The sequence below is a fragment of the Parus major genome, chromosome 7, assembly GCF_001522545.3.
Source record: "Parus major isolate Abel chromosome 7, Parus_major1.1, whole genome shotgun sequence".
Classification (NCBI taxonomy): domain Eukaryota; kingdom Metazoa; phylum Chordata; class Aves; order Passeriformes; family Paridae; genus Parus; species Parus major.
This window is the reverse complement of record NC_031776.1, coordinates 17,073,996-17,087,552: the sequence shown is the minus strand read 5'-3', so window position 1 is coordinate 17,087,552 and position 13,557 is coordinate 17,073,996. Positions and strand designations below refer to the sequence as shown.

The 13,557-nt window shown below is 38.5% G+C and overlaps 1 protein-coding gene across 2 annotated transcripts in view; it reads left to right on the top strand.

The window, feature by feature from the left end:
* MAP3K20 (mitogen-activated protein kinase kinase kinase 20) overlaps positions 1-13,557 on the top strand; it is a 90,063-nt gene that overhangs the window by 17,227 nt on the left and 59,279 nt on the right. For both annotated transcript variants that reach the window (XM_015634726.3, XM_015634728.3), the window contains exon 3: positions 12,383-12,470. In XM_015634726.3, coding sequence (XP_015490212.1) covers positions 12,383-12,470 — 88 coding nt within the window. The remainder of the gene's footprint in view (positions 1-12,382; positions 12,471-13,557) is intronic.

Here is a 13,557-nt window from a genome sequence, read left to right as displayed (position 1 = left end):
GATTCTGTAGCAACATTGGCATCAGCTGTTAGCTCTGGTGACATGGTCATTGCCTTGAAACTGTGACCTGCGTTCCCTTTTCGAGAAACGAAGAACCTGCAAACTCACTTCAAAGACCAGGGCAGCTGCTTTGTTTGTCTTTTAAAAACCTGTATTTCTGCCTTTTTGCTTGGTCAATGTTTAGAACCATTGAAAAAGTAAATGTGACATGGGGACTGAGATCCTGTAGCTAGAGCTCCTTTATAATTACATATTCAACCACAACTGCACAAAGGAAAATGAGAGTCCCTTTTCCTTTATGTACCTTATTTCAGTTTTCCCTTAGGTTTAAATTGGCGTTTTGGGCTATATTCACTTGAGCCACTGAAGAGCTTATCAGAAAAGGAAGGAAACAGAGGGAGGGAAAGAAAGATAGATTTCCAAATGATAAGCGTTTGAATAGTCGAAGTTCAATCCCTAAAACAAAAAGTGGAACCTTTTTTTTTTTCTAAATAATGTGCTTTACAGTCTCACCTCTCATCTTGAGAAACATAAAAGAGCAAGTAAAAGAGATGACCCAAATCACAGAGTCCTTTGAAAGAAGAAATTCAGCTGTTTTGAACACTTACAATCAAAGGAAGTGGTTTCCCTAATTACATGAACTATGTGAAAGCTCTCAGAATAGCTCTTCCACCCCAGGATTCCTTGCACTTTAGAAGTTTGCATAAAAGCTCACATGGAGAATCAGATGCAAAGTGTTTGATTCAAATTTTATTAGGCAGAAGTGAGCATACATTCCTGTCTCTGGGTTTGACAGCTGCTTGGATTTGGACCACAAGCCTGGGTTTGATGGATTTCAGTCCTGTACTTAAATCTTTCACTCTTCAGGTTCTCTGGTGAGACACCCCTATCGAGAAAAGTAGAATTGAAAAAATGGAGAAAGGATAGAGGGATTTCTTTGTGAGCTTTCAGCTGAGGATTCTTTGCCCTGATTAGGCCGTTCATTGTTGTGAAAACCCTTCCTTGTACACAGATTTTATGAGGAATTTTATTTCCTCACATTTTAGAGAAACTGTGTATCTTAAAATGTATATTTGAAAGAATTGCAATCTGAATTCTACAACTTTAGTATTATTCTGGCACCATCATTTACTTCAATCCACCAAAATTCTGAATTCATTAGAGACTTTGAACAAAAAAGCAGCATTTTCAAAAGACTTACACCTTGCAGTTTCTTTTTGTACATACACAATAATAAAGGTATGTTAGTCTAAACTAAACAGTGAGGATACATGAAAAAGTGCAGGACACTTCTAAAGGCTTAAAATCTCTGGTGCTGTCCCTGAGGATACAATATGGACTAATGGTTTAAATATTTAAAAATAATATTTGCAATGTTTGCAGTAATATGCAAGACTATCACACTTGCTCTGTACAATTAGTGCAAAATGGTCCCATTCTCCCCTCAGAGCTAACTTCAGTAATTATATCCAGATTTGATAAAGACAGAGGCAGTTGATAAAATTGAACTTGAGGAGAGCTCTTAAAACTCTTCCAAGTGCAGCAATTCAAACTCAAGAAGGAAAAAAGGCAGGAGGGTTCTGACAGCCTTTTGCATATATGGAATTGGCCAAACCCTCTTTATGGTAACACTTTATGCCAATCCCGAGATACCGCTAACTCTTCTTGAAGAGGAGGAATGTTTCTCTAGGTAATTTTTTTCCCACCAGTACTGTTTTGTTTTTTCCACCCTCTTCCCAGGCAGAAGGAAGGACTTTACATGGAATAAGGGCATTGTCTCCCAGAAGTAAACACCCTCAGGAGGCCAGTGGTGTTGCAAGTAAAAGTGGGCGGCACAGTAGAAGCATGTGTAGAAAGGGAATGGAAATGTCGCATAGCCATATAGCTGTGATAAATTGGAAAAGAGTTCTTGCTGTGTCTTCTAGAGAGTTGTGTCTCAAGCAGCAAAGCTTTATTAGAGCATGATGTTGCTTGGTTGAAAGAGAATGCTTGAAGTAATTCCAGACTTGCTTGATCTGAAGGTGGCATGGAAAATTACATCTGCTTGTGTCTGATCCTTGATAGGAGTCAGTTTCTTAGGCAAGGGTTTGGGTATGCCTGGCACTGGAAAATGGGAAGCTGTGATATATGTGTTACTGTTCTTCCACACCAAAGGACCCGATGCAGGTTTGAATGTACTTTGTGCCACCAAAACATCATGAAGCTCCTGGAATCTGGATCCAGCTTGTGAGCTCAGTTCATTGTACTGAACTTTGCTAAGCTAATCCTTGTCATGCTTGAAGCATAAATCAGTTAGTAGTTATGCAAAGACTACAGGCACTTCTGGAATAGGAAGAGATGCAAATCCTCTCTGCTGCACTTAGATTCAGACTGGAATCGCCATTAGCTGAAGCATGATGCCTTCTCTTTGGCTTTTTAGGTACAGCCCAGGAGAAAGGTTTTGTTGGACTCTGCACATGACCCTGGTCCTGAAGGTTCCTGTGGTCCCATATATACACAGTTCCTACTTCCTTTTTGCTGTTTCTTTTATTGCAGGTTCTCAGCAAGCACAGTGCAGGGCGGTGGAAGAAGTAGTGCAGGCCAGTGGTTTTGTAACCACAGAACAGATGATCTTCATTTTGTAACTGGCCTTTTAAATGTTATTCCCCATTAGGCATGTGTGATGTTCCTCTCATATTAGTAAATAAAGACATGGGTAGCAGTTATGGTACTTCGGGTCATTCTGCCATAACTTGGGGAGGGAACTAGCTAGAGATATTGTTGTTGAATTGGAGAGCAATGAGAAAACAGACCTGTGACTTAATTTGGTATCCTGCCATGGTACAAGACCCCTGTGAGTTCTCTACTCCTTGTAGGTCTGCAAGACTCAAAGCAACTGCCTTCATAGGTCACTCTGTTTACCTATCTTCTAGATAGGTTCTTCTGGATTTCCACTTTCTGCAGAGTTCAGAGATACTGGTATTCAAGTTGCTAACTTCTTAAAGATGCATTTTGAGGCTGACGTTTGTATTCCTGTATAACAAGGATTGGAAATGGAATAGTTTTTACTGCCATATCTGTGTAAGCCGAGAGCTATAAAGACACCTACATAAGATAGGAAATTCTGTGTACAAGAAATTCATCAGAGAGAAGTAAGGGAAAAGCTGAAGTTACATGTCAGAAATATATAGTAGAGTAATGCTAATAAATGTGGATTTTTTACACTGAAAGCATTTTAAAAATACTGCTAGTTTTTCTCCAAGTTTTTTTTATCGTAGCCATTGTTTTACTTGAAATTTTTTAGTTCCAATGGAAAAAAGATTGAGGTACCATAAAGACAGCATGAAGAATCCCAAGAAAAAATGAACATTGGGTCCATGTTTCATAAAGATAAAAGCTTCAAATTTGATGAGTTTTATCTAGTTTTATTTTTTGACCATTGCTACCCATTAGAAGAAGCATTTGAACCAAGTTTCTAAGTAAAATACAATTTTCCATCTTAGACAAAGAAGAGTGACTTTTCTGAAAAGCAGATAGAATTCACCATAATTTATGCTGGATTTTTTGTACAGTTTTCACATAAAACCATGATGTGTGTCATTCAGATAATGGTGACAGCTCATTTTCTTGAAAACCTCAGATATATGAGGTTGTGCTTTGGGGTAGGTAAGTGTCACAGAAAAATGCCTCTCTTCCATGGAGGACTCTCATTCACTTCAGCAGAGTTCCAGCATCTGTAGTTTGCAACTACTTTCTTTTTATGCCTGCTGGTCACAGCTGTAATTTCAGTTTTGAAAGCTTTTTAGAGTTAGGTGGACTCCAGGTAGGGAGCTATTCATACCTTTTCTGTAGGGGCAGCACATTTTTGAGTAACAGCAAAGCTCCAGCAACCCTTGTGGTAAAAAAAACCTTGTGGTTTGCTGTTAACGTATAACAGGTAACACATCTTGTGAAGTGTTTTTCTCATAAGGGTGACTTCAGCCTACCTGGTTGAAGAGCATTTTCTGGAATTATAACATTCAGTAGGATTCCAGTAAGAGGGATTCCCATCAAGTGTCCCTGTCATGAGCTGTAGTAGGTTTGATTTATCCATTCTAAGATAGGCTTTAAGTGAGTGTTCATCAAGAACAATAATGGGTTTTTTCCCTGTGGTTAAATTAAAGTCTTCATGATCAAGATGGAAAAACACATAATTGTAAAGATCATAGCTGCTTTAGAGGAGTGGATCAGGATGCATAAGTACAGCTGTTGCTGTCTCTGCTGAGGTCTGTGCTAATTGTTCAGCAAAAGCCGCTGTATAATGAGATTTGATTTGTTCTGGGTTATGTTATCCAGATTCCTTAAAAATACCTTGCAGACCTCAGAAAACTCAGTGCTCTAGTTACATATGTATGGCCATGGCTTCTTGAGAGGGAATTAGTTTTGCCCATCACTTTCATACCAAAATGCCTTTTCAACAAGGTGCTCGTGAAACCTTCAGTGACTTTGATCTCAGAAAGAATCTCCTTGGATAATTTTCCATTTGTTGGGTCTGGAATGATCCCTGTGTTGCATATTAGCTGTGATATCTTCTCCCTTGCGTACTATGCCAGCAGTCAGGAAGTTTCAAGGTTTGTTACTATGTTTTGTTTTAGGAATGTTGAGGATTTTGTTACTGTTCTCCATAGTCAAAGCCGGTTTGTGTTCAGTGTTTGCGAGTAACTTGGAAAATTTCCCAATATTGAAAAGAGAAATGATGATTGCTGAATATAAACAGCTCTATGGGAGCTCAGGTATTTCAGCCTGGCTGTTTAATACACTCATCTATTGTTTCTACTCAATTGCTGGTGTTGCTTTGCAGATGGAGGCACCTTAGTACTCCAAATCTGCCTGAATTAAAAATCACAAATATTGCAGACATTGCTCATTTCTAAACTCTTAGACCAGTGCAAATACCTAGTTTATGCATGTTTTGAATGGTTTTACTTTATGTGAATAACTGTAGTGAAATCCAAACTAAACTTGTTCTTGGCAGATCTGCCTTTATCTGATACCTTAATATTAAATGCTAATAAAATCTCACGTTGTATGCTGAAAAATGTAACAGTCCTGTGGGTGTACTTCTACTTGAAATGGGTCTGAAAAATTAATTATTTTTCCATAATCTTTGTTTCATTTTTTTGTTTGCTTGTTTGTTCGTATATTTTTATAAATGGCAGTGTAAATGTGACATAGAATTTTTTCAAGCTTACTAACCATTCTGTAAGGATTTTCTGCAGAAAATGCCTCTGCTTAGTTTTGTCAGTGTGTTAGCAGCCTCTTCACTCACAGATAGCAAGTTTTTGACCTTCCTTATGAGCAAAACCAGCACCACAATCCTGCAATTTCTTGGTTAGTGCTGTGTGGGCTCCACGCAGTCATTGTACTGAGCTGATGGAGGTCAGGGGGAGGACTGAGACAGTCAGCTTGCTGTCACTCCCTCTTACTGCACAAGGCAGAGGGTCTGCTGCCACATCACAAGGACAAAGCCCCTGTGATTTTTAGAGGGACCAACCTGCTTTTCATGGCCTGAGCAAGCCTTTGCAGTGTTTTGACAGGCACGTTCAGAATTTGTTAGCTAGTATTTTGCATCCCCTAGCCTTCAAATTATCTGTAACGTACCAAGTTCAGTGCAAAGGTTACTATAAAGAACTATAGTAGAGTATAAAACTCAGTTTTCTTTTCAAATGGTCAATATCCATTACATTTTACTACTAATGAATCCTATGATGTTGCATGATGAAAATAATTATTTTAAAGTAAATTTTATAAGATGGGGTGAGCCTAGAACAGAATACAATAAATTAATGTCCATATTACTTATCTGTGGTACATTATGATAATTTAACAGAAATGAGCTGTCTTGGTAATATGCTTCTTCTTTCTTCAAGATTGTAACCTTAGAGTCAATACATGGTATTTAAAGTGTATTTTTCTATCACAGTAACTCCAAAAATGAGATTTTTTTTTGATGATACACACCAGTGGATTTAAAATAATGGTAAAATGATTATATAGCAATGAGAATTTATTAGTTTCCTGTACATTTCCACTTTTAGTCTCTGGGATTTGTAACAGTGTAGGACATAATTTTGGATGCAAATTTGATGCTTTGAAAGATTTGCTCAATCAAAATGCTTTAAAGTACAAATTTTGTACGTCATTGTAGATGTACTTATGAGAATTTAATTCTGTTATTTACAGAAATGCTGGTGACATCAATCTGAGAATGTAATTTAACTCTTTTCTGTGTGGTTTAAGAGACAAGATACTCCTTCTTAATGCAGCCTGAATATTGAGGCTATGTTGTAAGACATGAGTGCTGACAGTTTTAACATGTAAATGGCCTACAGAAACCAGTTTTTTTTTTTTTATAAGTTATCATCTAAATGAATACTAGAAAAGAAGACAGCTTTAAGTGCCATGTAGCCATAGTTTTAAAACACTATTGCCTGTGAGAAGAGGCGGTAACCCATGGAGGCTGGGTGGCCATTGAAGCACTTGGTAACTGCTTGTTTGCAGGTAAAAAAATCTCACTGAGTATTCCTTGGCTTTGCCATGTTCATGTGATTTTCCTCTTGCATTGTTAGTATTAAAGACAGTTTAATAGGTTTGACAAAAATTCTCTGAGCTGGACAATCAATACCCTTTGCGTGTTATTTGGGGCCCCCAAAGCACAAAATTCTTGTTTGTATTTTTTTCCTTAGAAAACTTAATGGGAACAGAAAAAACACTAAGCAAAGTCCTAAATTTTTATTTTGTATCTGCATAATTTTCTTTTCAGTGTTCAGAACTATAATAATTACTTAGCATCCCTGCTATATAATTCTTGTAATAATTCTATGTTTCTGAAATTCTCTAAATATCCCCTTATTGCATATTGAGAAGATAATTTGTTAGCAATGACAGATGCTAATTTTTGTAGTATTTCATCTGTAAAATGATGTTTTGGGCTTGTTCACCTAGAGAAACTGATACTATAAAAGGTGTCATCCTTTATTAGACATCAGTAAATTTGCAAGAAAGGATTAGTGAGCCACTAAAAATGGACATAGACTGGATATATTTTTGAGCAGGAGTCTAGAAATAAAGTGGGATTTATACGTGTTAGCATTCTGTGTCTTTTTTGTATGTGGTTGTCACTAATAGAATGATTTCAGTGAAGCATCAACTGGCCTCTTCCAGCTGCCCTTGTATTAGACAGTAAAGCCCCCTGAGAGCAGCCAAGTTGCAGCTCTCCCAAGAACATGACAAAGGTCAAAGCCTTTAAAATGCTACAAGACTTCCAAAAAAATATCTTTCCAAAGCTGCCTTAAGCGTATCTAAATATCTCCTTAATAAACACAGCAAACAGATCTCTGGAAAATTAAATAGCCAGACTTTTGCACAATGCAATTATAAATATTATAAGGCAGTTAAGGAAGTTGTGTTAATCAGATTAAGTAGCTAACCATGTGTAACTCTGTAATTTTGCATGGAGTGAAGGTGCCACTTGCTGTGCGGTTAACTGATTTACTATCAGGAGATTTGGTTGGCTGCTGGCTGATGCAATGGTCTCACAAGGGCTGCAGATATTTCCTGTGTTAATCCTAAACCACTGTGCTCAGACCAAGGTGGAAAGATACTTTACTTTTTTCAGTCAGCTGTTTCAAAGGCACCTGGAAGAAGTGGTGGTTGGGTTGCTTTGGGCTCTGTCAGTTTTTGCCCATGCAAAAAAGTCTTTTGATACTGAAAAACTCTGTGAACAGATGTCCTTTTACAGTTCCAGCTGTGCTGCTGGAACAGACTGCCCAAACCCTTGATCACTTCTCTTGACTACAAGTGTGAGCGTAACAAATTCCTAATATATTTCCAAGGAGAACCGGAGTAACCGAAATATGCTGAGTCGTTGGGTCTTTGCTAACTTTAACTGCCTTGGGATAGGGAGCTCTAACAAGAGCAGCTGCAGCTGCGATGAGTAGCTGGCAAGCAACAACACAGCTGTATGCAAAGTGCCTCCGTCCACATCCTTACCGTCTTTGCGACTGCAATTAAAGATCTGACGATATGGCCTTGTCTGATTCCCAAGTAATGCCAGCTCAGCATCAGGTGGCCATGGCCCACATCTGCAGTCAGCACTGACCTTGAAGACCTCATCAGAGCTGAGCTGCACTTGCTGCTTCTGCTGCACTGGTACAAGGCAGAGCAAAAACAACTGTGGGCTTGGGTCATTCTTGAGAGCTGAGGCTTGTGCTGCTGTCCAGCCAGCTTGCTTTGTCTCCTCATCTGCTGCTGGCTGTGCTTAGAATTTGTGTTTGTGATTTCTGTCCAGCAATTGCTGAACACAGACAAGACCTGGAGGAGGACCTTGTTTTTACCTCCTGAAACACCTGAAGATATGTTTATTCATGCATGGTTGTTTCTGCTACAGTAACAGGGTAAGAGCAGTACTAGTAGGTCTACAAGCAGCTCTAGGGTGATGTCAGTCTTAGATGATGTAACTATGGCTTTCACATATGTTAATAAGTAGAGATTAAACAGGCATAAAACTAATTACCTGTTAAACACTGTGACCTATACCATGGTTCTTAGGACAGATTTACACTGTTTGTACATTTAGGGATTACCTGAATTCCAAATTCTTATACTGTAATTGTTTTATGAATTTGGTTTGATTTACATTAAGCTAATAAGTGAGAATTAAATTTAAAAGTTTTCAATGTAATTTGTTCTGACCTTGGATTTTGTGATATTTGAATTATGTAAACAGTGGATTAGGATTGTTTAGAAATCTGAATCCCTTTGCCTTCAAGAAATGGTGTGCAGTCTGTAATCCCTTCGGCAGGACTCAAGGCACATAATTTCATCCATACCTATGATGTAAGTTTAGTATGAACAATTTTAGTGTAGTTTGATGGTCAGTAACTGGTTGTTATGAAGTTTATCATGGCAGTAAGCATAATATTGAACTCTATTGCAGTTAGCCTGTGTGTCCAGGGAGCCAGCCCTATGTTCAGGGAGCTTGTATTTATGTGTTTGGATATCTTTCCTTCAGCTGAACTTCACTAGTTCTGCTTCAATCCAATCTTAAAAAAAAAATAAATTCTGCCTTTCACACAAAAAAATTAATGTAATGAATTAGTTGAATACTTGTTACTTGTCATCACTATTTAGGAAGTAAAATAGTGCTCATTTAGCTTGTATAAGATAGATAGCAGCTTTACTGAGGGAGGAGTGTCATGCCCAAGTCAGCAAGGGCTGACTTCTTCAACAGCCTTTAGACAGACAGATGCATGACAGGATTTTCTTCCAAGCATTTAGGGATTTTGGATTAAAGTACAGTTTTGATGCTTAAAGAGGATTCTAAATATTCTTGTTAGTGTCTGAGAGACCTTTGAAATACCAGTCTTTAACCACCAGTTTGTAATTTGCGATCTGAAAGTAATTTTCATTGAAATACGGCACCTTCTTGTCAAAGATAGTACAAAAGCTTCAAAGATATGGACTGGCTTGCATCTGATTCTCACTGTAAGGAATAAGTGCCTTTAAATTGGCTAATAGAGTTCACAGCTGATCTGCAGCAACTGAAAAGAACAAAACATGAAAGGAATAGTCTAGAATCACTAGTGCTAACAACAGCAGAGTGATTAAAAGTGTTTAGGGAGGATTTCTTCCTGATATAATGATCCTTAGGTAAAGTTTTTTTTACCCCACAATTATTCATTGACATTTCTGCGAGCAATTAAAAGGTGCTTCTTGGATTTCTTAGATGGAAGCTTGTTTTGGTTATCTGTTAAATCCCAGATTAGAGTATGAACATCAGTGTGAAGGTGATGGGATTAGCTGTGGTTGACAATTTCCAAATGATAAAAGCGCTGTGTATCAGTGTGCCTGTGGCAGTGAAGTACTCTTCTTCTTGGCCTGATACTCATACTTTGATTGCAATCCGTGCCATAGTAGCACTGCGTGATCAGTCGGCTGGGGTTTGCTGCAGTGCAGCCCTTCCTGTTGTCCACTGACTCTGATGGGCTTTCACTGAATCCAGCAGCATCTTGTGTGAGATGGAGAACAGTCACTGGGTTCTGCACATAGTTATGGCAAGATAGGGAGCTATGAGACTTGGATTTGTCAATAATGAGGCATTTTTAATCATTCTCCAATAGGATTAACCTAGTACTACTTTTATGGCCAGGACCTAAACATATTATGCTATGGGAAAATTAAATATGAGACCCATCAATTTAATTCTAATGACCTGTTGAAGTACTTGTGTTGTAAACACCACAGCAGATGATCTGCTCATTGCTTTGAAGACATGGTGTGTTTTAAGTACTTTACAAGAAGATGGTTTTATTCCATTCCTCTGACCAAGGGCGTTAATGAAAAGGTGGTTTAGATAGTTTTTCTAACTGTTTGCATTACTCTTGTCTCATATGAGAATATTAAGATAGGCACTTGAGGAGACTGAGGTCTCCTGGTAATCTGGCAGTAGTGCTGGTAGGAATTCGAGAATTCAATGCCCAATAGAATATTTCCTAAGGAATATACAAACATAATACAAAAGTTTCTGAGATGGAGGTTTTAATTGCTTGGTCACCTGCGTCCTCCAGTCTTGGGAAGGAGGTTGGAGGTACAACTCAGGCTTCTGCTGCTGCAAGAGTCTTGGGAGGAATGCAAGAGTCTTGTCTTGGGAGGATGGTGGGGCTGCAGTTGTAGGGCAGAGCTCCTTCTGCTGGCACATCCCTTGACTGGCTCCAGGAGTGTTGCTGTTTACCTGCAGATGAATCTTCCCACATTTGCTTAGATAGCTGCCAATTAAATTATTTTGTGGCCTTGTAGATTCACTGAAAACAGGAAGGCTGTAGCAGTTTTTATGCAGAAACCCATAGTATATCAGCTACTGCTATTCTAATAAATGTAGAGCTATAGTGAACCGGTATTTGTTTGGCGTGTGTTTTATAAGTGGTACCATGATATATGTGCCTAATTGCATGATTACAGATAAAGGCATTAGATGACTCCTTTTTTTGCTGTTGTTGTTGCTTAAAGGCTTTTTTTGAGTAACTTCAATGCAGTTTTGAAGACCTTTAGCTAATGCACAGACATTTACACATATTCAATTAAATCTTAACTATAGCTTTGAACTTGACTTGCGTTACACTAACTCTCTTCATGGTGCTGAGCCTGCTCAGCAAGAAAAACAGTATGACTGTCAAGTGACTAATCTTTTTTCACCATACCAGGAAATTAACTTTTAAAATGTATGCTGTTTTCAGCAAATCCTGCTGCAGACTGACTCACCTACAAGTCCACAAAATAATTTAATTGGCAGTTATCTGAGAACATGTATGAAAACTCACCTGTGGATAAATAGCAACACTCCCACTGCAAGTCGAGGGATCTGTGAAGGCATCTGTCAGATTCTTCTGATAATTTCTGAGGAGTTAATTGTGATCTGGTTTTTTGTTAGTTGCTCTTGTCTGTTATAAAGTTAACATAATCTCGGAAGTCTTAAAGTAAAGCATTACTGTGGAGAAAAATATAAAATGGTACATATCTGTATTTACATAATATGTATATTTGTGTAAAAATGTGTCTAAAGTCAGTTGAATATTTGTTTTGATACACTGCAGAGGTGAAACTGTTGAGACATCTTCCAGGAGATACCTGACCTTTTTTCTCAAAAACTACAGGGCGCATAACGTCTTAATTTCTGTGGATACAGTCTCATTGTCTTGCAGTCTCTTGCTCAAACCCAGCAGCATTGTTCAAGTGGAATTTGAAGGTTTTGTATATTTATCCAGAATTGCCAAACATCTGTAGTCTGCTTTGAGGAGCAGTTTCAACTGCACTGCTGGGTATTTAGCAATCTCAAGCATGCTTGCTCTTTGTATTTAATCAGACTCCACAGTACATGCCTGGAAATTCCTTGTTTCCAGTAAACATTGGATGGAGCTGTGTGTGCATGGTATGCTGTAACAGCCTGGAGCGCTGGACTTGCCGAACCCATAGTACTTTGTACATAAACACAAATTCTGGATAGGACTGCTGATGCTCTGCCAAAAATCCCAGATCTTTCTTGGAATAAAGTTTTCCAAGATCTTAATTTTTTTCCAAAGGCTTAACTTCCTACATCAGTGTCTTGGCTATGAAAGAATAGTCTGAAATTTATTTTTCCCACCCCCCAAAAATATACAAAACGTTCATCTGCCAGACTCTCACACTAGGTTTTCAAATGCCAAGCATTTGTGAACAGTCTTTCCTAGATATGTGTGTGTGTTTCTCTCTATATATAATTATAATACATGTATTATATGCTGTATGTGTGTATATCCACTGGGGTATGAAATAAACTATCATAGTAAATGACCCATTCTTAATTGTCTAATTTGTTTGTTTTTAACAGGCAGAAATACTCAGTGTGCTCAGTCACAAAAACATCATTCAGTTCTATGGAGCTGTCATTGAACCTCCAAATTATGGCATAGTTACAGGTAAGGATTTTTGTCTGACCCTTTCCTTCTCTGAAGCTGCAGTGTTACAAAGTTATCTCCAATGTTGCCCAATTAAAGTGTTTCACAAATTGTCCTGGTCTTTAAATGTAAAGAGTGCTTGGCACCACCTGCCTCAATGTAAGTGGGAGTGCCAGAAGGCTGGGAGCATAGCTGGAGGCAGCTCGGAGACAGGTGGGGCCTAGGGTGTTTTTAGTGCACAAGTGCAGAACTCCTTTAAACAGTACCTTTCTCTGTGTTCTCTTACCGTGTTTGGAGAATTGCTTTTCCATTTTAATTGCTGCATCACAAAAGTAGAGGTTTTCATGATATAAACTTCAGGCTGGTTCTGTGAAGAAGGTGGACTGGGTGTCTGCTCAGAGCAAAGCTGCCCCATAAGTTCTGTCTGCATTGAAAGTAGGAGAATTTGTGTTGTGAGGTTTACAATGTGAAGAGCTTGGAATAGTCAAGAGTTTTTAAGACATTGTAAGACAACTCCCTTTATACATGGGAAACTAGGTTTCATTTGTTTTGACATTCCTGGAATTATGTGGAAGTTGTTTTTTGTGGTATTGTTGGGGTTTTTGGTGTTTGTTGTTGGTTTTTTCTATCACCACTTTAAGCTTCCTGCTCTTATCTTGGGAGATAGTCTAGATTTAGAATTTTCTCCCTTTCCTGTATGGGACAAACTACAGAAGATAGGAGTAGAAAGTAAACCCAAAGCAAAGAAATTTCCCAACTGCTCAAACAAGTGTTTGGAGAGATAAAACTCATGAAAGTGTGGATTAGGACACATATCACATGTCTGTGACCTTTCAAAGTTTAATGTGAAGAGTTGTCTTTTGCATGTGGCACAATCTAATACAAATTTGAGTCACTGCCAGTCAGTTTTTTATTGGTTCTTAGATGGTGGTCACAACTAGTGATAATTCAGTTATTTCTACCTGCCTCTTAGACTTCTGGTTATCACAGCAGATGGCAGTGTAACCCGGTGGGAGCACATCTGAAATGCAGCACATTTCAGGGCATGGGGAGCTTCGCTTACTCCAGCAGTATCAGCCTACTGGAGGTCATGGTGTGGCAGCCAGCA